This window comes from Monomorium pharaonis, chromosome 8 (assembly GCF_013373865.1).
Source record: "Monomorium pharaonis isolate MP-MQ-018 chromosome 8, ASM1337386v2, whole genome shotgun sequence".
Lineage (NCBI taxonomy): Eukaryota > Metazoa > Arthropoda > Insecta > Hymenoptera > Formicidae > Monomorium > Monomorium pharaonis.
Genome location: NC_050474.1, coordinates 15,806,889 through 15,831,794, shown reverse-complemented (window position 1 = coordinate 15,831,794; position 24,906 = coordinate 15,806,889). Strand labels below are relative to the sequence as shown.

Below are 24,906 nucleotides of genomic sequence, written 5' to 3'. Positions count from 1 at the left end.
AGTGCCACCCCCTATTATTATTCCTCCGCTCCACCAAAATTGTTCTACTTTAGCCTTTATATCAAACTTTTCTTTCAACATGTCTGCTATCCAGCTGATCGTTACCTTTCCTACATCTTCTTTCTTAATACCTTTAATTACAATGTTGTTTCTCTGTTCCTCTTTTTCTTTTTCTAGTACCATTCTCTTAACTTTTTCTAACTCTCTATCGCTTAAGATCTCGCTTGCTCTGCTATGACTACATCTATAGCTACTCCTACTAATGTTTGCTGTGCCATTGCTTATTCTCCTAGGCAATGCTGCGCTCCATTCACTTCTGTTATCCTCTGCCTCTCCTATTGATCCCTCCTCCTCGCTTTTTCGCCTATCTGCCTCTTCTAACTTATCTACTCTTTTTTCTGTGTCCTTGTATTTCTCTTCTAAATCTGCTATCTTTTTCCCCATACGACCTATATACTTTATTTCATTGTTAATTGTCTGCTTAAATTCTTCTTTAATTTCTTCTCTAAATTCCTCTAGGACTGACTTAACGCCCTTCCTAACCATACTTCTGACTAAAACCTTCCTACTTTCTTCCATCTCCTCCGATTCTTTAAAACTAACCTTTTTGCTTTGCTTTCCATTACCTAATGTTATCATTTGCACACTTCTTCTGACGTACCTCGCCCGTTCCTTTGCTTCCTCCTAAGATTCTATCCTTGTCTTCCTTTTGTATCTTCCCGCGCTTGCTTATGCTACCTAACCTCCTAACTGTCTATTACTTATTCCACCACTTTCCTTTTTTATGCTTGTGTCTCCCATCTTGCCTCCAATTTCTCAATTTCCCTGCATTTAAAACTGTCAAGAAAATATTATATCATGCACAAAACTCTTAGAAAACAACCAGCGCCTCATCTATATTCTAGTAAATTCGACATTCTCGGGAAATAAAAATTATTTAACAATTATTTATTAATGTTTGCGAACAAAACTCGTTACAAAATGTTTAAATACATTTAGAACTGTACGAAAAATGTTATATAATGCACAGAACTCTCGAAAAACTACCAGCGTCTCACTCATTCCCATAGATAAGTCTTTTTCGGGCGTTAAACATTTTTTATTTAACAATTAATAACATATGCAATCAAAACTCTTTGCAAAATGATTAAGTACGTTCAGAACTATACGAAAAATATTTTATAATGCATAGAACTCTTTGAAATTGATCAGTGTCTCACCTTTATTTCATTTTTAATTATAAAATTAATTAAAACATTAAAAATATATTGTTTAGATGCAGATCTGCAGAACTCTTTCTGGAACTATTATAGTACCGTAGATCTTTAAAAATCCAACGAGAATTAAAGTCGAAACTTTCGTAAGACAAAGTGAGACGCTGCGTAAAGTTAGAGTCCCTATAATAAGAGTCTAGACATCATTGTCAGTAATTCTATTGTAGAAACCCCGAAAGGGGAGACTGGCATAAGTTCTAGTTAGATAAAAATTGGCGGACGTAACTAACCTGAAAAGTAAAATGTCCAAATATTCAAAAATGTCAGAATACGCTGAGTATGCTGAGGACACACTAAATATCCTTCAAAAAATAAATGTAATGAAAAAAAAAAAAAGAATTATCTGCTAGCTATAAAAACAAAGGTATAAGAATAAAATCAGTTTTATAATTCTGGTTACATAATAAATAATCTAATATATAATAAATAATCTAATATTTAATAGAAAATGACAGGCTGTTGTACTTTGAGTTGTAACAACAAAAGTGAGGAAGGATATGTCATAAAACGCTTTCCAATAAGTCCACTGATAAAAAAGTATGGTTGGAAACTAAAATTCGTTTTATTAAATTTAAAATTAAAACAAATTGTCGTTCACAACGATTAAAAAAACCTGTTTTTATCAGCAAAACTATGGTTATGCATTCAATGATAACATAATATTTTATTAATAAGTGCCTAGCCATAGTGTTGCTATTATATACTGTTATGTATATTTTTACTTTGCTATAAGTGCGTATATTTAACAAATGTGTATATATTATACAAAACTTTTGTTTGCACGCACGCACGCACGCACGCACACATATGTGTGTGTATATATATATATATATATGTTTATTCGTTTATATTTTATTATTTTTTTGTTTTTATGTATGTTTATCATGTTATATTTTATTATTTTTTATGTTTATGTTTATGGCTTGTTTATTTATATTTATAATGTTTCTTTAATATTGTGATTAAATAAAACTGTGATGTTAAACTGTTTTACTTTTATTGCTTAAGTTTCTATTCAAATTTTCCACGTTTCCACTTATCATTGATTGATCCGCCATTCCGTATCAAGCCAATCAAAAGTTGGCCCACTTGTGCCAGTCTCTCCTTTCAGGGTCTTTATTTTATTGGTACCGACAAAGTATAGCGAAACCAATAAGTCTCGAATTAATACTTAGCTCGCGGTATTATTCAACTGGTAAAAATCGAACAATAAAAAACAAATTTGTTTTTAAAAAGTTTAATTTTACAAAAATACAAACAATATAGTTTTGAATTAAAGATAGGTAACATTATTTAATAGCAGCATGCCTAGCCATAATTTTACTACTATAAATCTTATTTTTTAATCGCCCTTTCTGACAATCAATTTTTATGCAAAATAAAATAAAACGTTTTGTTATTTTGTTGAATAAATTGCAGCAAGTTCCCAGCGTGTCAATAAATATTAACCATTTTGGAAATAAAAAATTTTATTAAATTACAATTTTTGTACATTAAATAAAATTTTGAAGATTAGGAATTGTGAGTTTTATGATCATGCATTACATCATGCATTACAATGTTTCCTTTTTCTAACTTCTTTTTATTTTTTATAATATTGTTTTCATTGTTTATACCTTTGTAAATCACAATATCTTTTACACACGACTGTTTATATTTACGACGCCATATTTTGTCGAACTAGAAATGATGTCCAGACTCTTATCATAGGGACATGAAGTTAGCGTCTCACTTTGCACTAATCGATTTTTTCGCATTGACGACCAGAATTATGAGTTTAACCTATCAGGAACTGTAGAACTATTGAAAAGAAACCCAGAACTCTCAATAATTAATAAGTTTCTACGAAATAATATGCCACAAACATTATCGTCTTAATTTTCCAAATTTGATAGAAACTCGACTTATAATTCAAATCGCCACCTTGCTTCATGACGCTGAAGAACAAATGTTGAATAAATAAATGATATAAATATCAAATCAATCCGTGACAGTATATCTTTGATGACAATCGAGAGCTCGCATGATTCGCATCTCAAATATATAAAAGAGAGTAAAATTCGAACTCGGAAGTTGCTCGAAGGTGTTCAGGCGTTTCTTCGACGAATAATAATTAACGAGCCTACGCGCTTGTGTCATAAAAGGAGAGACTTAAGACTCGGTTACGTGGAATCCAACCTCGAATCAAGTTTTTTTTCTCGTGACGTAACATACGTGGAAAAAAATCTTTTATTTTCGAATCTCTTATTACTTCGCGAAATAAACTGTATGTCGCACGTATGTTGCCCGACGTGATTCATTACGATTGAGAAAACTAAAAAAAAATTAGATTTTGAAACTTTTTAAAAGTAACTCTGTACTGTTATTATTACTTAAAAGTTAATCATTCCCTACTTTTTCCATTACTTCTTTACTGCTAAAACAAGATAAAATTAAACATCCCAGATAGCACAGAAATGAACAGAAATTCATAAAAAAGTCATTTTAAAGAATACTTGCAGAAGTAGAAAAATGAATACATGAAGAATTCTTGAGGAATTAGCCACAATTAGTTCACATTAAAGTATTCCGTAAGAGTTCATTACAATGAATATCTCGTAATTTATTATTTTGAATACTTTGAGTATTTGTCAGGAATTACTCGAGTGTTTGGATAATTTCAATCACATTTTTACAATTATATATCGCTTAATAAATGCTAATTTATACTTTTATACACGAAATATGCTATATATAATTAACAAACCAATTAATATACAATTTAAGAGCGTGCTGACAGAGTGTCGCGTTCCGTTTCACGCATGATGTGCATGATGCAACATTCATCGTTTGTGTTAACTACATACGTTTCTGACAACATTTATTGTAATAATCTATAACATATATATATGCATAAACAAGAAGTGTTCATGGATCATCACGAAGCGTTAAAATGCGTATGATCTTTCGAAGTCAAGCAACATTGGCGATGGTTGATACTTTGATGGGTGACCGCGATTTTTTCAGGTACAGAGATTAAACATGCTTTAACAGGTACGACTGTGGCTTGGCTGAAACATGTATAGTCTTCTTCCTCTTACAAAATTACCGTAGAAATAATTAGAATCTTTTATTATTTTTCAAGTTTTTTTCAATATTCAGAAACTCTTAAAAATACTTAGAAATATTAAAAAATTTTCTAAATTAATTAGAATTTTTCATTTTTTTAATTTTTCTGAGAAACATTCCAATTCTTATAAAAAATCGGAACATTTATTAGAAATCTTGAAAAAATATTTTTTAATTCTGACAAATTTTTTCACCAGGATATATTACGATATCTCAGGAAATTCCTTAGACATCCTCTGGATATCGTTTGAGATATCTACTTGGAGAAGTTTTAATAAATACTTTAGAAGTTCTGAGGAATTCCAACAAGTAATTCTGTATGAATACTTTAAGTCTTCAGGAATTCCAACAAGTAATTCTGTTTGAATACTTTGAATTCTGAGGAATTCATATCATGGTGCATGTAACTTCCTATATTATTCTTAAAGCATTCTTTTATGAATTCTTATGGAATTACTGTTCAAAAAGGAAGAATACTTTATAAAATCAAAAGAAACTGTACTATCTAAGATAAAATCTTTTTTGTAAAAAAATATTAAGAAAATCAATATTTTTTGTACTTTAAATTCACAAAATCATAAAAAATTGAAACAGAAATATTTATAAATACAAATTAAAATTTTTTAAAATATATTTATAAATACAGCAAATTTTTTAAACTCTTACATTCTTAAAATAACTGTAAACGACGTTACAAGCAACAAACGCTTACGTTATTGAGCTGGTAGTGTAAACATCTCTACAAAAATACTACTCCTCTGGAGCTATTGCTTATGTCAACTTATTCCTCACATTGTCGAAGGCATAACACGCGAGTGACAAGAAATATATTAAGAATTTTATCATTGTTTTTATTCATTCAAATTATATCAGGATTTAGGGAAAAAATGTGCGAATTTGAATATACGAGTAATTTGTCATCAATGTGTTAATCTACTTGTTTGAGCTTAAGGCAACTTTGACCAAACTTTTATTAACTTAATCAGTGATAAATGTATTAAATAATACATTATTTTGTTAACGCGAAAAGAATAATCAAATTGTATTCTGTTTAGCATGTGGGAAAAAATTAGATTAAGAACAAAAATTATGTACTTTATTTTAAGCTATTCTGATTGAATTAATCGTCGATAATTTAATTAGTAATTAATAATTCAAATAATGTTTATTATTTTTTTATTTTATTAATGTGAATATAATTACTAAATCCTTATTGTTTGTGTGGAAAAAAAATAAGAAAAAAAATCAGAATGATTAAAACAATGAATTGCACATTAACAAGATTTTATTTTGAGTAATTTGGCCGGCTGAATTAAAGATCAAGTTAATCGGGATTTGATCGAAGTCATCCTCAGGCGTTTTTTTCTGTAAAGTGGCGTGTTACTAGCATGTCGCCGGCCTGTCGCGAATAAGAAACGACCCACAAAAAAACAATTTCAATTTTTCAGACGTATTATTTACTTACCGCACGGCAACGCGTACGCTCGAATCGTCCGCCATCTCGTTACGGCTATCGGTCGACTATGTAAGGATCAACAAGACAGCTAGTGTTAGGCTAAGATTAGGCCAAAATGGACTGAAGACGAATGACTGCGGAAGTTATGATTTTCCGCGATACGATAATGTAGAAAATGTAGTGCCTACGCGCACGCGTTATCAGGCACAATAATCGCGAAAACAACATAAGTTCTCTTACGAACGATACGCGAAAGACTGCATCTATCTTGACAGATCAAGAGTCATTCACTATACGCGACACTCGAAAGCAGTTACTACGCACGCACCAGTCACTAAACAATCGGACAAACGTGACAATCGTGTGAGAGCTCAAATACTTTTTCGATTGTCTGTCAGTATTATCATTGCTTCAATGTGAAATACTTGTAAAATCCATTTAAAAAGGCCATATTACATGTTACTTCATAAAACAATTGTTAGAAATGACTTATAGCACAGTTACAAGCACGAATGTAATATGTAGACATCACAGGATTTGTGCTAAGCGGAACATATGGAAATGGATTATATGGATGTATAGTACGAAAACACAAGCATACCAATGCCATCTGTTCAGTATTGTTGAAACATTGCTAGTAATTCTATTGGTATGTACCGGTATGTACATACCATAGACATAGTAAGTATAGACCGAGGCCGGTATTCATAGTTGGATGTTATATTTAAGATCATCTTAAGTACTGTCTTAAGATGCCATCAGCCAATCACAGAGCCGTATTAGCATCTTAAGACATTGCTTGAGACGATCTTTAAATAAGATTCGATTATGAATACCGGCCCGAGTATTCCGTTTAAAGGCCCTCACACATGAATTGACATAACCATAAAGTAAGGGCCACCGCACAAACTCTTCCATAAGGGCTACCGCACAAGCTTTTTCGTAACACGTTACGTTACGTTAAGTGCTCCATACAAACCTAAGTTGTACTTAAAATTTAACTTAAATCAACGCACAAAGAAACTTTTAACGTAAGTTCTTAAATTCTTACGTTAAGGATTTCTTTGTGCGTTGATTTAAGTTAAATTTTAAGTACAACTTAGGTTCGTATGGAGTACTTAACGTAACGTAACGCGTTATGGAAGAGTTTGTGCGGTGGCCCTTATGGAGCACTTAACGTAACGTAACGTGTTACGAAAAAGCTTGTGCGGTGGCTCTAAAGGGCCATCTACAATGGAGCGTTTTAACCGTAACAGCACTAAAACTACGGCAATGCTGTCTAGAATAACAACGACGTAGCAATAACATACAAGCCGGCCATCAAGGAAAGGCGACCAAAAACTAATCCCGAATGCCCCAACGCTCATCGTAAGCACGCAATGAATTGGCTCAATGTCTGCTGTAGCTAGGCTTTAAACAGTAAAGCAATACGAAGTGGAGACATTTTCTACGACTACTGCTACGGCCTACGACTCTCCATTGTAGATGGCCCTTAAGGCCCTCACACATAAATTGACATAACCTCAACAGTAAGGTTTCGACCAATCACGTACTTGAATTAGCCGGTTACGGCAGATTACGGTTAAGGGCCATCTACAATGGAGAGTCGTAGGCCGTAGCAGTAGTCGTAGAAAATGTCTCTACTTCGTATTGCTTTACTGTTTACAGCCTACAGCAGACATTGAGCCAATTCATTGCGTGCTTACGATGAGCGTTGGGGCATTCGGGATTAGTTTTTGGTCGCCTTTCCTTGATGGCCGGCTTGTATGTTATTGCTACGTCGTTTTTATTCTAGACAGCATTGCCGTAGTTTTAGTGCTGTTACGGCTAAAACACTCCATTGTAGATGGCCCTTTATGGTCGTCCAATCCGACGCGTCAAAACCTTACGTTATGGTTATGTCAATTCATGTGTGAGGGCCTTTACTACACTGGGTGCTTTCCATTTAATGACACAAGTCGACACAAGTGTCGTTCTATCTTTGTTACTCATTGAACATAAAAAAAGATAGAACGATGCTTGTGTCGACTTGTGTTACTAAATGGAAAGCACCCATTATTGTAGATCGGGCTAAACGTATGGTCTGTTCTTTCTAGCTGCACTGTTGCACCGGTGCAATAAGTTAAAGTAAGACAAGTATATTTTTTCTCATTCTAACTTATTGCACCAGTGCAACAGTGCAGATAGAAAGAACAGACCAGTAGTCAATTGGTTTGTTCTTTCTAGCTGCACTGGTGCAATAAGTTAGAATGAGAAAAAATATACTTGTCTTACTTTAACTTATTGCACCGGTGCAACAGTGCAGCTAGAAAGAACAGACCACAAATGTGATTAGTCCTTTAGTAATTATAGTAACCTTGAATAAAACGTCTGATTCGGAAAACATCTGATTCCGAGGTAGTAGTGTACTTAATTTGATTCGGTAGATGAGGGAGATCGTATGCTTTGGTGCAGCTTCAACATTAACAGAGTCTATCTTTTCATGGAATTAACGACATCGATGCGTAACAAAGTTATGAAGCTACACGTGTAATCAATCCCGCTTTTAATGCACCTGTGGAGATATATCATTAGCTTAAGTTCGGCGATCGTAACCTTGAATATATCTACGATCGCGAGTTGCAAGTGTTGAAAGTGAGAACAGTGAGAATTTTCTTTTTTTTTCTCGCTCTCGCTCCTCCTTTTTTCCTCTCACTAAGCCACGAGAGATACAGGTGTGAAGTGTCAGGAGGCAGACTGGTGGCTTAACCTAAGATGCGAACATTCGTGAATGTCGACGCGCTCACGTTACTCGGAATTAATTTATTGTACTGGTACCTCGGCACGGTAACGGCCAGTGGCGGAGCTCTTGACTCCACTCCAACCTTCCAGACCAGTGCTCCAAGCACTCCACATTCCAAGATTACAGCCTTCTCCGCTACCCTCACTGATGGACTGGCTCAGGCAGTGGCTCATGAATCCAGTAAGTCACGCATTTAATAACTGGAGTTTACACCCGACTAAGTTTTCTGTAACTCTTAACGACAGTTTAGTATTGTTATATTGTTACGCAACTTTTTTGTCATATATAATGTGTGTGCAACGACAATATAACAATACCGACACTGTCGTTAGGAGTTACAGAATAAGCGTACAGGATTTCTGGTGCTTGACGTTGGTGAAATTTGTGATACTATGATTTGACACTAATTAGAAATCCAAAGAGAATCTGGTTGGCAGCAATTGAGAGTAAAAAAAAAAGAAAGGCAGATATTGTTATGTGCTGCAGCATATATATCAAAATGCTTTTATTTTTCAATATTTATGTTCTTAAATTTTATAACAAACTGTGCCAATAGATATTTCCACTATTAGGATACTTTAATGTTATTGTTTCACAAAATGTATTTTTTTATCCTAGTGATTTTTCTTAATCAAAACAGTCAGTTTTCAGTTCTCATTGCTTGTAATCACTGATAAATCCTAGCAAGATGCTTCATAATGTTTAAATGTAAAAAAGACTAGTGGATTCTAGAGGGTGGAGTGAGGTTAACCCCTCTTCCAAATTAAAAAAATTAGTTTTACTGGATCCGTTTAAAAAATTTAAGTAAAATGATACACAATTAACGTGGGCACCTGTGGATCAAATTTTTATGCATAAGATTCACTGTTTTCAAATTGTCCAATGTCTGACATACAATGTTCAGTGAAAAATTTTATTAATATGACATCAGAATCCATTAATAGTAAGAAAATAGACATTTGTCCTCTCACAAGCTTTATTTAAATGTCATGAGGTAAAGATGTATATAATACAAATTCTAGCAGATCTTGATGCTAAAATATATATTATATCTTGTTTTAGCTACAGATACCTGTAATGAAGACCTAGCTTGCATCACTATGGCTTCTCACGATCGATTAGGTTTAGAGGCTATTAAATCTCTTCACAGTCAATTAGATGATGATGCTAATGGAAATGTCGATTTATCTGAATCGGATGATGTAAGAATATCTTTATGCCTTTAAGAAACATTGTTTATACATAATATTTACAAAGTAATATATCTTTAACTTGGGTTTTTAGTTTTTGAGAGAAGAATTACAGTATGAAGCTGGTTATGAAAGGAGACAAAGAGCTTTCCATCACAATGACGACATGCACATTAGCGTACGAGAGCTCTGGGAGGCCTGGTTGCGATCAGAAGTATGATAACTGTGTAATTTTGTTAATTTTTTAGGATTAGAAAGTCTTTAAAGATTAAAGCCTTTGGCACACAATACGATGTTTCATGCTAGCACGCATACGAGGCGTCTTACGATTGGGTTACGATTGATAATATAATCATTTGAGCCAATCAGGACACTTAATAAGATGTCTTGTATGCGATTTAGCATGAAAAAATCATTTTGTGGTTTAAGCCAAAGGCTTAACTTGTTACTTGTAATAGTTACAGTTAAAATCACTTTTTTCGATAGTTTAACTACGCTCTTTCCATTTAGAACTATAAACGCAGTTAAATTTTTTTTTATGACTACCTCGATAGAAATTTGGTTCAAAATTTTTTATATTTTAAATTTATAAAGATTTCTGAAAAAAAAAAACATTTTTCTAGATTTTTAACGTTTTTAAAAAAAGTTTACAGAATAAGAAATTTTAGAGTATATTAGAACTCATGTAAGATTTTATAACTAACACGATAACTCGTGTAAAGATTTATATAAAAAATGTAAATTTTTTTATTTTTTAAATATTTTTTATCTTGTAAGATTTTTTCAGAAATTGTTCATATATATCATTTGTATCATTTAATATCTTTTGGATATACATATGTATCTTCTGGATATATATATATATATATATATATATATATATATATATATATGTATATACACAGGGTTGGGAAGTAACGCGTTACTTGTAACGTCGTTACCATTACAGTTACTTTTTTTAGTAACTGTAACGACATTATAAATTTTGTTTGTAATGAAAAAAGTAACTTTGTTACATTTTTTGATAATGAGTAACGAATTTAACAATTACTTTTATCGTTACTTTTTGTGAATTTGCATTGAAATGCAGAATCACATATGTAAACGCGCCATTGAACACATGTAAAAGAAGTATAATAAAAGCTGCGTTCCAAAATTTGTCAATACTTGTGGATTCCTTACAACGTTTGAAAAAAAAGAATTGATTATTGCAAGTTGTTTGCACCTCAAATTTAAATTAAATTGGTTACCTAGATAGCCAAATGAAGGCAACATGTTGTCATTTTGCTGTCACTTATTCCATATTTAATTTCATCAAACTAAAGCCAAGGTGTTTCCACAAATTGACTGTTGTTCTGACATCATGTAAAGTCTTCAGAATTCAACAAACTGATGGCAAGTTGTCAACATGCATGCTCTCATAATTTCATAAATTCATGAAGGTTACTTGGCCTCTTGGTGCTAACTTTGTTCCACGTTAAATTACAATGACAGCAAATTGTGAGCAAGTTTACAACAATACATGCAGTGCATTAGTTTGTCCGATATGTTCAATCTCGCTTGGCTATCTGGGTAGTTGAAAAAAAAGAAATTTGCTGAAAGTTGGAGGATTTATTAGGAATCCTATCAAATAAAAATTTTTTAGAAATTGACAAAGCTGATAATCGTGATGACTTTTTTCTTTTTGAGAAACAAACAGGGCATAATAATTCTGAAGAGTTGCAAGAGTTTTTAAAATCAAAAAATACTAATGTCGAAATGTTAAACGATTATCCAAACATTAAAAAACTTTTCATAAAATACATACAGCTCTTCCAAGCAGTGCATTTGTTGAACGAATGTTCAGTATCGGTGGATTAGCATTTACATCACAAAGAGAACATTTACACGATAATACAATTGAACAAGTTCTTTTGAAAGTTAATAAAGAATTTCGATAAAATTTAGCAAAATTTTTATTTGTCGTAAAATAAACCCTGTAATATTTAATAAACTTATATTAAAAATAAAAAAATAACGGAAATTGTAACGACGTGCGTTACTCTTTAGTAACGGTAACGGTAACGAGTTACTTTTGAAAATTAGTAACGAGTAACGGTAACGCGTTACTTTTTAGAAAAAAGAACGGTAACGGTAACGAGTTACTTTTAAAAAGTAACTTTCCCAACTCTGTATATATATACAGGATCATTCAGAATAACATTAGGTCCGTAAAATGACGTATTCCTGACGCAATTCTAAAACGATTTTTCCTTTACCAAAATTTTATTTGAATCGTAGTTTTTGAGTTATAAGCCAAATAGTTAACAAATTACACGTCGAGTACAGAAGGCAGGCAGGGGCGGCGCGTCACGAGCGTAACGCGGACGTGGCTGACTATCCGCGTCAGCTGACGGGTGATTACCACCGCGTAAGTCGCTAACTATTTTATCTTGTAACATAAAATTATGCTTTAAATAAAATTTTGGTAAGAAAAAGATTGTCTTGGAATTATGTTAGGAATACGTGTTTCTTAAAATCATTGTAATCATTCAAAGTTGTTCCGGATCGCCGGCCGTCGGACGCTGCAACCAGCTGATTGCTACACGCAATGTGTGCGTATGTCGTGTTTCTGTAAGAGAGCGAGAGAGAGAGAGAGAGGGAGAGAGAGAGGGAGAGAGAGAGAGAGAGAGAGAGAGAGAGAGAGAGAGAGAGAGAGAGAGAGAGAGAGAGAGAGAGAGAGAGCCGCCCCTGCCTGCCTTCTGTACTCGACGCGTAATTCGTTAACTATTTTGGCTTATAACTCAAAAACTACACTTCAAATAAAATTTTGGTAAAGGAAAAATCGTTTTAGAATTGCGTCAGGAATACGTCATTTTACGGACCTAATGTTATTCTGAATGACCCTGTATATCTAAAAAAGATGTAAAGTTCATGTATTCATATTTTTCAAATTTTGTAAGTTTTTTTATAAATTATAAAATGATTAATTTTTAGAATATATTATCAAAATTTACATATATAATTCTAGAAAAGATGTAGATTTTTATATTTTTTCATAATTTCTCTAAAAGAAGTCAATGGGTAAATTGTCAATAATTGATCCACAGGTACTAACTTATGTTCAGTTATTCAGTAAACTTGGTTACTTAGTACAGAAATTAGTTTTTTCGGTTTGAATTAACTTTTTGTTGTTGTAGTGGAATCGAACAAACAATATAATGACATTATCAATAGGTTGTCGCGATGGAATTTTATTTCCTGTAAAAAACTAGATACAATGAAGCTCCAAAATAAGGAACTAATTTCGAAATAATAAAGCACTTTACAGTACAGTTTAGTATGTTACATACTATACTAGTATAAACACTTATACACTAAACTGTAATAGTTCAAATTGGTTCAAATTCTTATTTTGAATTTTGATGTGAAACAATCTGAAAAGTACATAGATTTTTTTAAATTATTCCTGAATAATATTTTGATTTGTTTAAAAAATTAAAGGGCGTAGCGGAATAAGCATGTAAAATCTGCTCCCACAAATATTAGGTTCAAATTCATGCCATAAGTTCATATGGCATATGAGTCAGCGTAACATAAAATTTTCCTAAATAATAACTTGATATCTCCATTGTTTTATGATATATGGAGGGAGAAAGAAAAATTTAAAAAGTCAATTTTCTCGAAAACGACTCGATCGATTTTGATGGAAAAAAATGTTATGAATATTATAAGATAATTTTCCCCCCAAAATAAAAAAATTTTTTTGAAAAAATAGGGATTAAACAAATTTTTAATTAAAAAACATTTTTTGGAAATTGTGTTTTTGATTCGCACCAACCATGCTTAACATAAATATTCCCTAGAATATCTTTTATAACATATTTTTGCTTAATTTTTGCAAGTGGTGTAACATAGTGAAAAAAATTGCTCTGGTGACGCTGTGCCATGGTGCATTACTTTGGATTACTGTGAACTTGGCACATTATATTTAAAAATCTAAAAATTTCTTCAGAATTCTAGTATTCTTTTGAATAGTTCTATAGTTCTCTGTAAGAATTTTTATGAGTTCCATTGATTAAATATAAAAAAATTGAATTTAAAAGTATGGAGCGTTAAGTTCACGTAGCGCACCGAATCGTAAAAATCAATTATTTCTTAGAAGTTCCAGCTTGGTTTACAATAGTTCTACAGTTCCTGATAGTTTATATCAATAGTTTTATCGAATTAATAAAAAAAAGATCAAAAAATTTGAAGTGCTAATCTCCCATAGCACTTCAAATTAAAAAAAAAACTCTTATTATATTTTCTCAAAGAGTTCTATAGTCCCTGGCATTTTGCGAAGAGTTCCGTCAAATAATTAATTTTAATTAATTATTTAAGCCGACTTTGGCACACCATCTACGAGATTTACGGTGTGTTGACTGTGTCTATCACTTTTTTCATAGTTCTCGGCAGTTCTCGCTTCCAACTGTCTGCACATCTTACGTCTCGTAGATGATGCGCCAACAGCCTGCTTAAATAATTGTAAAAAAAATAATAGAAATGATCAGCGTACCATACGTCTCGTAGATGGTGCGCCTGGGTCGGATTAAATAATTAATTGACGGAACTTCGTAAAATGCGTCGAAATAGTCAAGAACTATAGAACTTTTAAGAACTATAGAAAATACAATAAAAGTTAATTTTTTGGAACTTGGAGTGCAACGGAAGGTTAGTACCTTAGATTTTTAAATTTTTTTTTTAAATTTGATAGAACTATTGATATAAATTATTAGGAACTGTAGAACTATTATAAAACAAGTTAGAACTGTTAAGAAATAATGGATTTTTACGATTTGGTACGCTGCCTGAACTTAGCGTACTATATCTTTAAATTCAATTTTTTAATATTTAATTAACGGAAATTCTTGAAATTTCTTACAGAGAACTCTAGAATTATTCGAAAAAATACTAGAACTCTAAAGAAATTTTTGGATTTTTAAATATGATGTGCTAAGTTCATGGGAGTCCAAAGTAGTGCACCATGGTGCAGCATTATGTTGTACCACTTGAAAAAATTTAGTAAAAATATATTTTAAGAGAATATTCTAGAAAATATTTATGTTAAATATGATTAGTGTGAATAAAATCTATAACCTCTAAAAAATTTTTTTTAATTAAAAAAAATTTTTTAATTTCTATTTTTTGTTAAAAATTTATTTAATTTTTTGGGAAAATTATTTTATTGATATTTATAACACATTTTTTCATTAAAATCGATTAAACCGTTTTCGAAAAAATTAATTTTTAAAATTTTTCTTTCCCCCTTCATATCTCCTAAAACAATAGAGATATCAAGTTACTATTTAAGAAAATTTTATATTACATTGATGTGAACTTATGACATAAATTTATCTGATATTTGCGGGGCAGATTTTATACACTTATTCCGTTAGGCCCTATGTTTAAATATGCCTGAGTAGTTGAATTGGGAAGACATCCTCGCGGAATGATAGGAGATCCAGATTTGAATCCTGGCTGAGGTATTATAATATTATTTTTATATATGTATTATTTTTTGCAATAAATTACAGTTTCTTCAAGAAAGTGGGAAGAGTATTTAAAAAATACTTCTCAGTATCAATATCTAACTAGTTAATAACTGTATTTTAAGACTGATAAAATTGTCGATACGCAATTTACATAAACTAAAAATATTAAATTAATAGAAAAATTATATTCAGAACATCAGGATTCGCAGAAATAGGCAACCTTAAACTTTATGTTTAAAACATTTTACTGGTCGAATAATTAACTTACTATTTTTGTGTAAAATGTTATAAGATTTTTTCAAAAAGTTTTAAAAATATGAGAAACATTTTTATCAGGTCATTTTATGTATTTACAATATTTATGTATTTTATATATTTACATGATGTACTTTATATATTTTTAAATTTATTCATTAATATAGGCTGCAAAATCAGCAAAATAAAGTTATGAATCAAGCAATTTTTTGAGAATAGCTATTGTAACATTAAAATTATAAGTAAAGTTAAAGTATTTGGAAGAAGCATTTAGATTGGTTTTATTAAAATTTAAATTTGATTAACTGTTTAAACGAAAAATATTGATCTCATATTTTTGTGTCTGTAATTCAAATGTAATATTAATTTATTATTAATTATTTAATCAGTTAATATATGAAATATATTTTGGTATTAAGTTCTAAAATTAAAATTAAAATAAAAATAAAAATAAATATTATTTATTATATATAAAATTATGTAACATATAATCAAGTGTTCTATGTATAAAAAGTAAAATTAGTTAGTGATATTAGTTCTTATAAGATTTTTATATTTAAAATAGCAATGTCTAAACATTGCAAGAAATTAACAGAAAAATAATTGAGAAATTGAACGAACTTACCGTGAAATTCGATTGCAATTATGCTGTCTCGTCCAGATGGATGTATTGTAGTAGCGTTTCGCTGCACTATCCTCAACAGGTATATTTAAAGTTATTATAAAAATATTATAATATTATTAATAAAAATCTGAAGGTGGCGTGCATGGTGCGTATGCCGCGCTCGCGCTTACGTATCCAGGGCCGTTCATTAATTCGAAGCCAACAAATCTGTTCCTAGGAAGCGGGTGGGAGGGGTTGTCCATCCGGACGAGACAGCATAATTGCAATCGAACTTCACGGTAAGTTCGTTCAATTTCTCAATTATGCTACGTCTCGTCCGGATGGATGTATTGTAGATATTTAAAGCACAGGTTTGTTTAATAAAAGTTAAGGCGATGCTGGACTGCCTCTCAAACTTGATCGAGGTCGATAACGTAGTCATTTATGCACATCATTAATGAGATTTCGTATATATCTCTTTTATAAATTTGGAAATTCTTTTCCAGAATTAAAGTACACATATTAATATCCATCTGTGAATTGGACTTTATATCGAGGACAAAAAATATTTTTTTTTATTGCTCTACTTATCGACTTTTTACGCGTATATAACCTAAATTTTCGTTTTACAATTTCGTCTCAATTAGGCACTAAAATCTAATTTTTATTAGTAATTTTCGAAACTCGACACTGTTTGTTCTCGTTGTCTACTAGTCTGTGAATACGAATTTTGTAGGTACAAACTGTAGATCTTTTATATTAAGCAAACATTGTTATGATGTGACAGCAAATTAACAATTTTTTCTCGTTTTTGGAGGAAATTCCACTCCACAGACTAATAGCAATGCGTATTCTTTTATTCTGGAGGATTTCCAAATCTATAAAAGAAATAAAAAGATATTGTTAAACAAAAATTATTATCTTTTTGTTGGTAAAACAGACAACTCCAGCATCCCTTTAATGGAATAAACTTTTATTACAATATTAAAAACAATTTATAGGTTTGAAAGTATCTCAGTTAATCGACAATAACAAATTGTGTTAAATAACTTAAACTGTATTGAGAATTGTAGATTGAAAAGAAGAGGCTTCGACTATTGGCCGATTATAGAATTGCGTGAAAACTTCAGAAGACCTGCTCCAACCGGCCGTACGCCTAATTTTGTCTAAACTAACACCCCTACTAGCCGCGGAAGATGTCGAGGGGTGCCGGGTAGAATAAGCTGAAAAAATTGAGGTGTCAATGCCAGCCGCATTGAGCTCTGCTTTAACCCAACAACCTCAAGTTTGAGCAGAAACTGCGTTATAGGGGGAACGAAAAGCAATAAAAAATGAGTCACAACTATCTTGTTGAAGCTTTCGAATGAGCTCAAGGTAGTATTTTGATAAAGTAAAAACGCATAGTTCTGACTTAGCAACAAATGGCTGAGATCTTCCGATCCCGGAAGTCTTAAGTCTTGCTGGAACTTTAATAATTAACGGCTAAAAATCAAAAAAATTTGAAATAGAAATATTAAAAACCTTCATGGATGCGAGAGTTTGCAACCTCTGCGCGGTAGTAAGAGCCAAAAGCGTTACTAATTTTTTAGACACAACCTTGAGCGAAAGACTTTTATGAAGGTATAACGAAGCTAAAAGGGCGACAACCGGAGAGGAATCTCAGATAAAATTGTAACGCGCACGTTGAGGTCTTAAAATTGCAATCACTCTGAAAAATCTCTTCATTAAAGGGTGAGATCCAACCTCGTCAGAGGAGAGCAGAGAAACAGCCGATCTGTATGTATTCATCGTGGAATATGATCTCACTTGGGATAGAAAAATGGATAAAAAATCAAGGACTAATGAAATTGGAGGAGAGAAGCAGCTAATCCGTCTTTGCTAACAAAATTGCCACCATAACTTAAAAGGTTTGGCATGTTGAACAACTGTTGAATCTGAAATCGAGGCTAGCGTAGCTTCCAACGCCGATACAGGAGTACCTTTGATTAAAAGGGCTTGGCGGATAATCTCGCGGCTGCCAGGGAAATTCTGCTCCATGCCGGGTGAAAATCTCTGAAAGGAGAGGATAACATATTAATGTCAGGGACAAAATGAATCGGAGGACTAGAAACAAGACGGTTAAATAAAGGGAACCAAGGCTGGGCCGGCTACCAAGGAACTACCATCACCCCTTCTGCTCTGTCAGTAATGATTTTGCGTAAAACTCTTAAAATCAAATTGAATAGAAGGAAAGCATAGAAATAAAAACCACTCCAGTTCAAGGAAAAAGTATCAACTGCTTCCGTAGAGGGTCTGGGAGCCAAGAAATAAAACGAGGGCATTTCGCGTTGATAATTGTGGCAAAAAGATCAATGTCAAACTGACCGAAAAAAGATAGATTTTGTCTTAAAGTAGTCCTGTTCTAAAGACCATTCAGTATCTACAGAGACAACTCGAGATTCAGCGTCTGCCTCAAAGTTTTGAGCTGAAGGGATATATGCAGCATATAAGAATAAATCTCGATCTGCACACCAAGATCAGATTTTTCTAGCGAGATTAGAGAGATGTGGAAACTTGATCGAGCCCATGCGGTTGATGTATGAAAAGGCAGTAGCATTATCGACTCTTAATAAGATCTCACAACTTTTTTGGCGAGACGCAAAGGATCTTAAAGCATGAAAAATAGCTAAAAGATAGTTGATGTAGTTTAATTTTTTTTTCTGCGGACCAAAAACCGTGAGTCCGAGCATCGCCACATACGGCACCCCAACCTGTTAAGGATGCATCCGTAAAAATTTCAAGACTGAAAACGCCTGATCTAATAAAGTTACGATGCGCTGAGTTCGCAAAAACAGATTTCCACCAAAGAAGGTCTTTTCTAATCGAAACTGGAAAAGATATCTGACCATTAAAATTCTCATCCGCAGCTACGAGAGCTAGAAATTTTTCTTTCTCCAGGATCTTGGTATGTAACCAATACCATACTGTACTGCTGGGCAAACAGATGTTAGAGAACCGATGTAACTGGCAAAAAATCGGATTTTGCAAGATTTCATACCTAAAATAGTAAGTGTTGCTTGAAAAAGTTTATTTCGTCTGTCCGATGGTATCGAAATCGAGAAGGATTTTGTATCAAATATAAAACCAAGATATCGACAGAACTTTGTTGGGATAAGCATGCTCTTTCGCTCGTTGATTTTAAAACCTAAAGATAAAAGTAAATCTCGTGTGACAAAGATATTTTTCAACCATTGATTGTAAGATGGTGCTATAATAAGAAAATCATCTAAGTAAGTAACTGACAGAAAGCCTTTCTCTCTAAGAGAGTAAAAAATTGGTTTTAAAATCTTCGTAAAAATATAAGGGGCAGATGCTAATCCAAAGGGTAGAGCTTTAAATTCAAAAAGTTGACCCTTAAATTGAAATTGTAAGAACTTTCTATCTTCTTGGTGGATTGGAAGCAGTAAATAAGCGTCCTCTAACTCAGAAGGTTCCCGACTTCGTAGATGTTTGGATTGGCTGCTTAATAGGTTGTTGAACCTTTCGTGCAACGATCAAGGGGGTCTTTACGAATGTCCTTCGAAGATTTTTTCTTCGAAGTTGTCTTTTTTATTTCCTTACCAAATGAGGCACCAAACAGGAAATTGTCCGCAGGGATAGCATCGGCAGTATTTTTGGCGATCAGATTTAAGGCAGGCAGGATCTGCGCTCTTCTGGACAAGGAGAAACGATAAAAAAGGTCTGCTAGGATCTTCACACCATCATTGACCTTTGCTATCGCCAAACGCGCCTCGGAACTAAGAGTGCCTTGGACTTCCGGTTTCAGAAAATCCGAGATTGCTTCGCCGAAAGCGCATAGTGCAACGCCCATCTGATCCTGATCCTTGCAGTTAAAATTATCTCGTTTAACTATCGAGTTGTTTTTCAAGGCCGCTCTACATTTTGGATTGAGCTCTAAGAAAGGAAATCGCGAGTAAGATCCTGCCACTTAAGAGTGACTAAGTTGTTCCAAGCTGTCTCCTCTACTCCTCGTTCAGAACCGAATAATTCTTTTGTAAGGGTATCCGCATTGTCCTCAAGGGTAGGAAATGGATCATCCACCAGGGTAACAATATTAACTTGAGAGGACGTAAGAGATACATCAACCTCCTCCGCCTAATTACTAACCGCATCTGAAAAATACCCTGATATCATGCTCAATCGAAAAAAGGCTGTGTCGTTATGCCGCCTGTATTCCGCAAATACAGACTCAGCAATCACGTACACACCTGTAATATGCGGATCCACTGGCCTTTCCTGATTCGCAGGCGCTGCCAGAAAATTGCCCTCCGATCCGGATCTCGATCGGTTATTAACGGTGATGTCAGCCCAGTCTTCAGAAAAAAATTTACCTTGAATCCCCTGGATATCCCGATGCATCGGAGATGCGGAAGAGCAATGGGGGGGGGGGCAGATTGACGCTTTATTCTCCTTATAAGATAAAATATCAATAAGACGGAATAATTTTTTTTTTCAGGCTCGAAATACGATCACCGAAGGATGACCTTCTCCTCTTTCTACTATTATGAGAAGATTTTCTCATTCTAGGAATTAATAACTTAATAAAATTGAGAGAGTATAAAAAATAGATGTTGAGGAATTGCACAACAGGAAAACAATGAAGGGCCCTGGATACGTAAGCGCTAGCGCGGCATACGCGGCGTGTGCGCCATGTACGCCACCTTCAGATTTTTATTAATAATATTATAATATTTTTATAATAACTTTAAATATACCTGTTGAGGATAGTGCAGCGGAACGCCACTACAATACATCCATCCAAACGAGATGTAGCATAATTAAATAGTAACTATTTGCAACTTTTTTTAGTAATTTTAACTGTAACTTGTTATTTTTGATGACTTAAAATAACTATTTTTTTAGAGAGAGGGAGGGAGGGAGGAGAAGAGGGAAGAAAGACAAATTGTAATTGTAACTAATTATTTCTACAAATTTTCCCAATTCTGCCATTTTTATTTTGTTGTAGTAATGACACAAATGTTTTTTATTGGCCTTTTTTGTAATATTGTATTAAAAATATTATTATATGTATTGCAATGTTTCTGTGCATTTAGGTTCATAATTGGACTATAGAACAAACATCAGAATGGCTGACTTTCAACGTTGAGCTTCCTCAATATGTTCCTACTTTTATACAGCACCGTGTAACTGGTGCTACACTTCCTCGGTAAGTTTATTCAGAATTAATAAGAGATGTATTAGGTATACAACCTAATTCTCGGCATTCCGATCAACTATAATACTTATTCACATAAAAATTTTTTTCATTGTTTTGTTTTCATAGTCGTTTTTAAATATCATCTTTAAAATTTATAACGAGATTTAAAATTTATAACCGTTAATAGTGTTGTTAATGTAACCTCAAGAAATACTAGTGAAAGCAGTGTAACACAGTTCGAAAACACAGTGTAAGAGTATAAGGTGTAACCATTCGCCCATATTTCAATTGAAAAGCTGTAAAAATTGGGAAGTTGAATTGCGTAACGCTAGATAGTACATTAGTTGGAAATATGCTGGTGAACGGAAGTTAAGTTCATAAACATTATCTTAGTATCTTTAGATTATAGGACTGTAGTCTAATTATCTTGTCAGTCTTTGGTCTTGAACGTGTATGGACATGTCTCGCATGTCCATCAACCCTTTCATTGCCAGTTGGAAGTATACTTCTTAACTTGTTTTTTTTTTATTTTTATATTATAAAAATTGTTATTTCAGGATACTAATGTCTGATTTTTCCGGTACAAAAATACTTAGTTTACATGTTTTTAAAGTTTTTTTGTGCTCAATTATCTCTTAGTGATTGTTTATAACTATTTAAATGTGAAAGTGATTTTTTCAGAAAAAATCGATTTCTCTTAAAATTTTATATCGAATTTGATCATTTTCGGGTATAAAGGGTTTTTGGGATTGCTAATTACTAATCTGAGGTCAAAATTGAAAAATTTTTAATGGTGGATTTAACATGGTGGATGGAAATATTAAAAACTGAAAATTTTAAGTTTAGAAAAATATAACTGTATTCTACATAAAATTGACAATATAAATAGTCTTTTGTGATATTTTGCCTAAATGTATCGTTTTCAGATAGAAATTTAGATAGAAAATAATATATATCACATGTAGGCAGCCATATTGTATCTGCCATTTTGAATTTTAATATTATCTTTATTATTCAATGTTAGATCCACCGAAGTAAGAATAAGGATGCGTATCTTCTAATGTAGAGCGAAAAAGTTGGTTACGAAAAATGTCCCGTATGTGGCCAGGTTTGCCGAATGGAATCCTGTCTGGTTAGGTTAGGTTACACTATATACACATTACATGAAACACTACATACACACACTTACTCATTACTAACTCAACTAAACGTAATACTACACACACACATACGCACACGCACACGCACACACACACACACAAACACACAAACACACACACACACACACACATTTCAAGATGGCGACGAAATGGTCCAAGTTATTCCATTCGGCAAACCTGGCCACATACGGAACATTTTTCGTGACCACGATCATATTAAATTTGCAAGTTCTGAATTTGGATTTGGAATTAGCGATCCAAAAAATCTGTGCAAAGTTTAAAACAAATCTACTGAAAAAACCTAATTCGATAATCAAAAGGTTAAACGGGAATTTTTGAACATGACTGATCCAATCGGCCGGGTTTATACTTTATTCATCTATCTTTTGTGTCCTCTATTTTTGTTGTGTCTTAGTAATTTTTTTAAGTTTTAATTTACATTTATCTCATCTTTTTTGGATTTTTGAACAACATTACATTTACTTTGATTTTTAACATTATATCCCTTAGTTGTTATCGCCCTAGTTTTCTGTGGGAAGGACGGGTGTCATATTGCAAAAGAAGAACAATTTTGTTTTAAAGCAAAATCAAACTAACAAGTGTCACAAGTGTCCGACGCCAATTTGATTCTCCTTGAATATGTTGTCACAAATCTAAGAGGCATGTACTTTTTTTTATGTGCAGAATTTTATGTTTAGAGGGTGAAACACCCTTTTGAAAAAAAAAACAATTTTTTTTTTAACGGATATTGTCGGAAGTATAAAAGATAGAAAAAAAACTTTTTAAATAAAAGTTGTATGGTTTAAAGAGTACTTTGTGTTGAATAAGCTGTTTTTCATATTTTGTCTTTTTATAGTTTGCGCAGATATTTGTACAGTCAGAGCCATCTGGGAAGCTCTAAATATTCTCTATATTTTTTGTATTGGTAAGACTAGTTTTTTGTTTGCCGGTCAGTCTGTTTGCGAGTACGTGTCGTGTTGAACAGTTTTCTTTCTGTATTGAGTAAATAAATTTTAGTGTTCAAGAATCTCCTCTTGTCTCTATCTCTCTCCCGCAAGGATCCAAACATTATCTGCGATAATCCTAACACTTTGAAGTTGTAAAAAAATTTTTTTTACTTTTTTGTTTAACATCACTTTCACTCCCATTTTTTTAAATAAAAAAATGTTTTTTCGCCAAATTAAAAGGTTTTTTTTTTCTAAATTCAATCATGTGTATTAAAGTTATGTTACGAAATATCATTTTCGAGAATTAATTATAAATGTTTACGTATATAAACTATTCGTACTCATATACGCTTTGTATTATTATTATCCCTTTTTAAAAAAGGCGTGTCACCTGTATGAATTTCGTTCATATCGATACCTTGAAACCTCTTTTCCGCGACGCTGATTGGTTCTCTCGCTTGCCTCGCTTCGCGTTGCGAGGGTAGCTGTCAGCACGATTGAATTTTGACAGCTTTGTAGTGTTAATTTTGACAGTCGCGTGACAGTTTGTGATAGAAGAGAAGAAGAACTTTCTTTTTGGAAAGTTTAATTTTGACAGTCACGTGACAGTTTCTTATAGAGAGAATTGAAAGAAAGAAACGTTTTTAGAAGAATAAAGGTTGGTAATTAGTTACTTATTTATTGTTTGTACATGTATGATTACTATTCTAAGAGTTGATGAATTGTTTGAAGTAATATTGAAATTAAGTTAAGTTTGTTTTATATTCGGGGAAAATACTTTTTTTGATTGGAAAAACGTAAAAAGGAAAAAAGTCACGTATGAGAGAAACGAATAAGGTAGAAAATTTATAGAAAATTAGGTAATAAATTAATGTATGTACATTTATGTTTTGTACATGTATTTATGTATGATGTGAATGAGGTAAATCATATATTATAAAATTAAAATCTGAAGTAGCTTCTGATTAAGTAAAATCGCAGATTAATTTAAATTAGAGAGTGAGAGAATGAGCGAGAGAGTTAGTGAGTTAGATTGAGAGATAGAGAGAGAGAAAGAGAGAGAGTGAGAGAAAAATTCCAAATTCTTGATGATTTTTGAGATTTAAAAAAAACCTATTTTTACAGGTTTTTTGGTTTTAATTCAAAATTTTGATTATGATACACCTTTGATATTTGGTCGGAACCTTTTTAAACAATGCAATTTTTGTTTGAACTTAAAAATTATGTACTTTGTTAAATGAATTTCACCATTTTTCTTTTTACGTTTCTCCAATCAAAACAAAATCTTCCTCGAATATCATTTCTTTTTTACCAAAAAGAATCTTCCTCACATTTAAAAAGACAACCGTAACTTAATCTCAATATTACTTTAAAAAATTCAGCGCCTCTACTTTTAAATTATCCAACAATTTAATAACAA

At 32.5% G+C, this 24,906-nt stretch overlaps 2 protein-coding genes across 9 annotated transcripts in view; one reads left to right on the top strand and one right to left on the bottom strand.

Annotated features, from left to right (window-relative positions):
- The window catches only part of LOC105836993 (kinesin-like protein KIF21A), a 242,645-nt gene extending 236,175 nt beyond the window's left edge, over positions 1 to 6,470 (bottom strand). For 4 of the 7 annotated variants that reach the window (XM_036291118.1, XM_036291119.1, XM_036291121.1 and 1 more), the window contains exon 1: positions 5,848 to 6,469. In XM_036291118.1, the coding sequence (XP_036147011.1) occupies positions 5,848 to 5,882 (35 nt within the window). In that variant the 5' untranslated portion in view covers positions 5,883 to 6,469. Of the gene's footprint in view, positions 1 to 5,847 lie in introns of all 7 variants that reach the window. The other 3 variants (XM_036291123.1, XM_036291122.1, XM_036291117.1) reach the window with 2 other exon arrangements.
- Positions 6,471 to 8,146: 1,676 nt separating this feature from the next.
- Positions 8,147 to 24,906, top strand: part of LOC105833731 (stromal interaction molecule homolog) — a 98,847-nt gene continuing 82,087 nt past the window's right edge. The window contains exons 1-4 of one of the 2 annotated variants that reach the window (XM_036290663.1): positions 8,147 to 8,800; positions 9,683 to 9,822; positions 9,905 to 10,024; positions 21,276 to 21,388. In XM_036290663.1, the coding sequence (XP_036146556.1) occupies positions 8,593 to 8,800; positions 9,683 to 9,822; positions 9,905 to 10,024; positions 21,276 to 21,388 (581 nt within the window). In that variant the 5' untranslated portion in view covers positions 8,147 to 8,592. The remainder of the gene's footprint in view (positions 8,801 to 9,682; positions 9,823 to 9,904; positions 10,025 to 21,275; positions 21,389 to 24,906) is intronic. The other variant, XM_036290662.1, reaches the window with a different exon arrangement.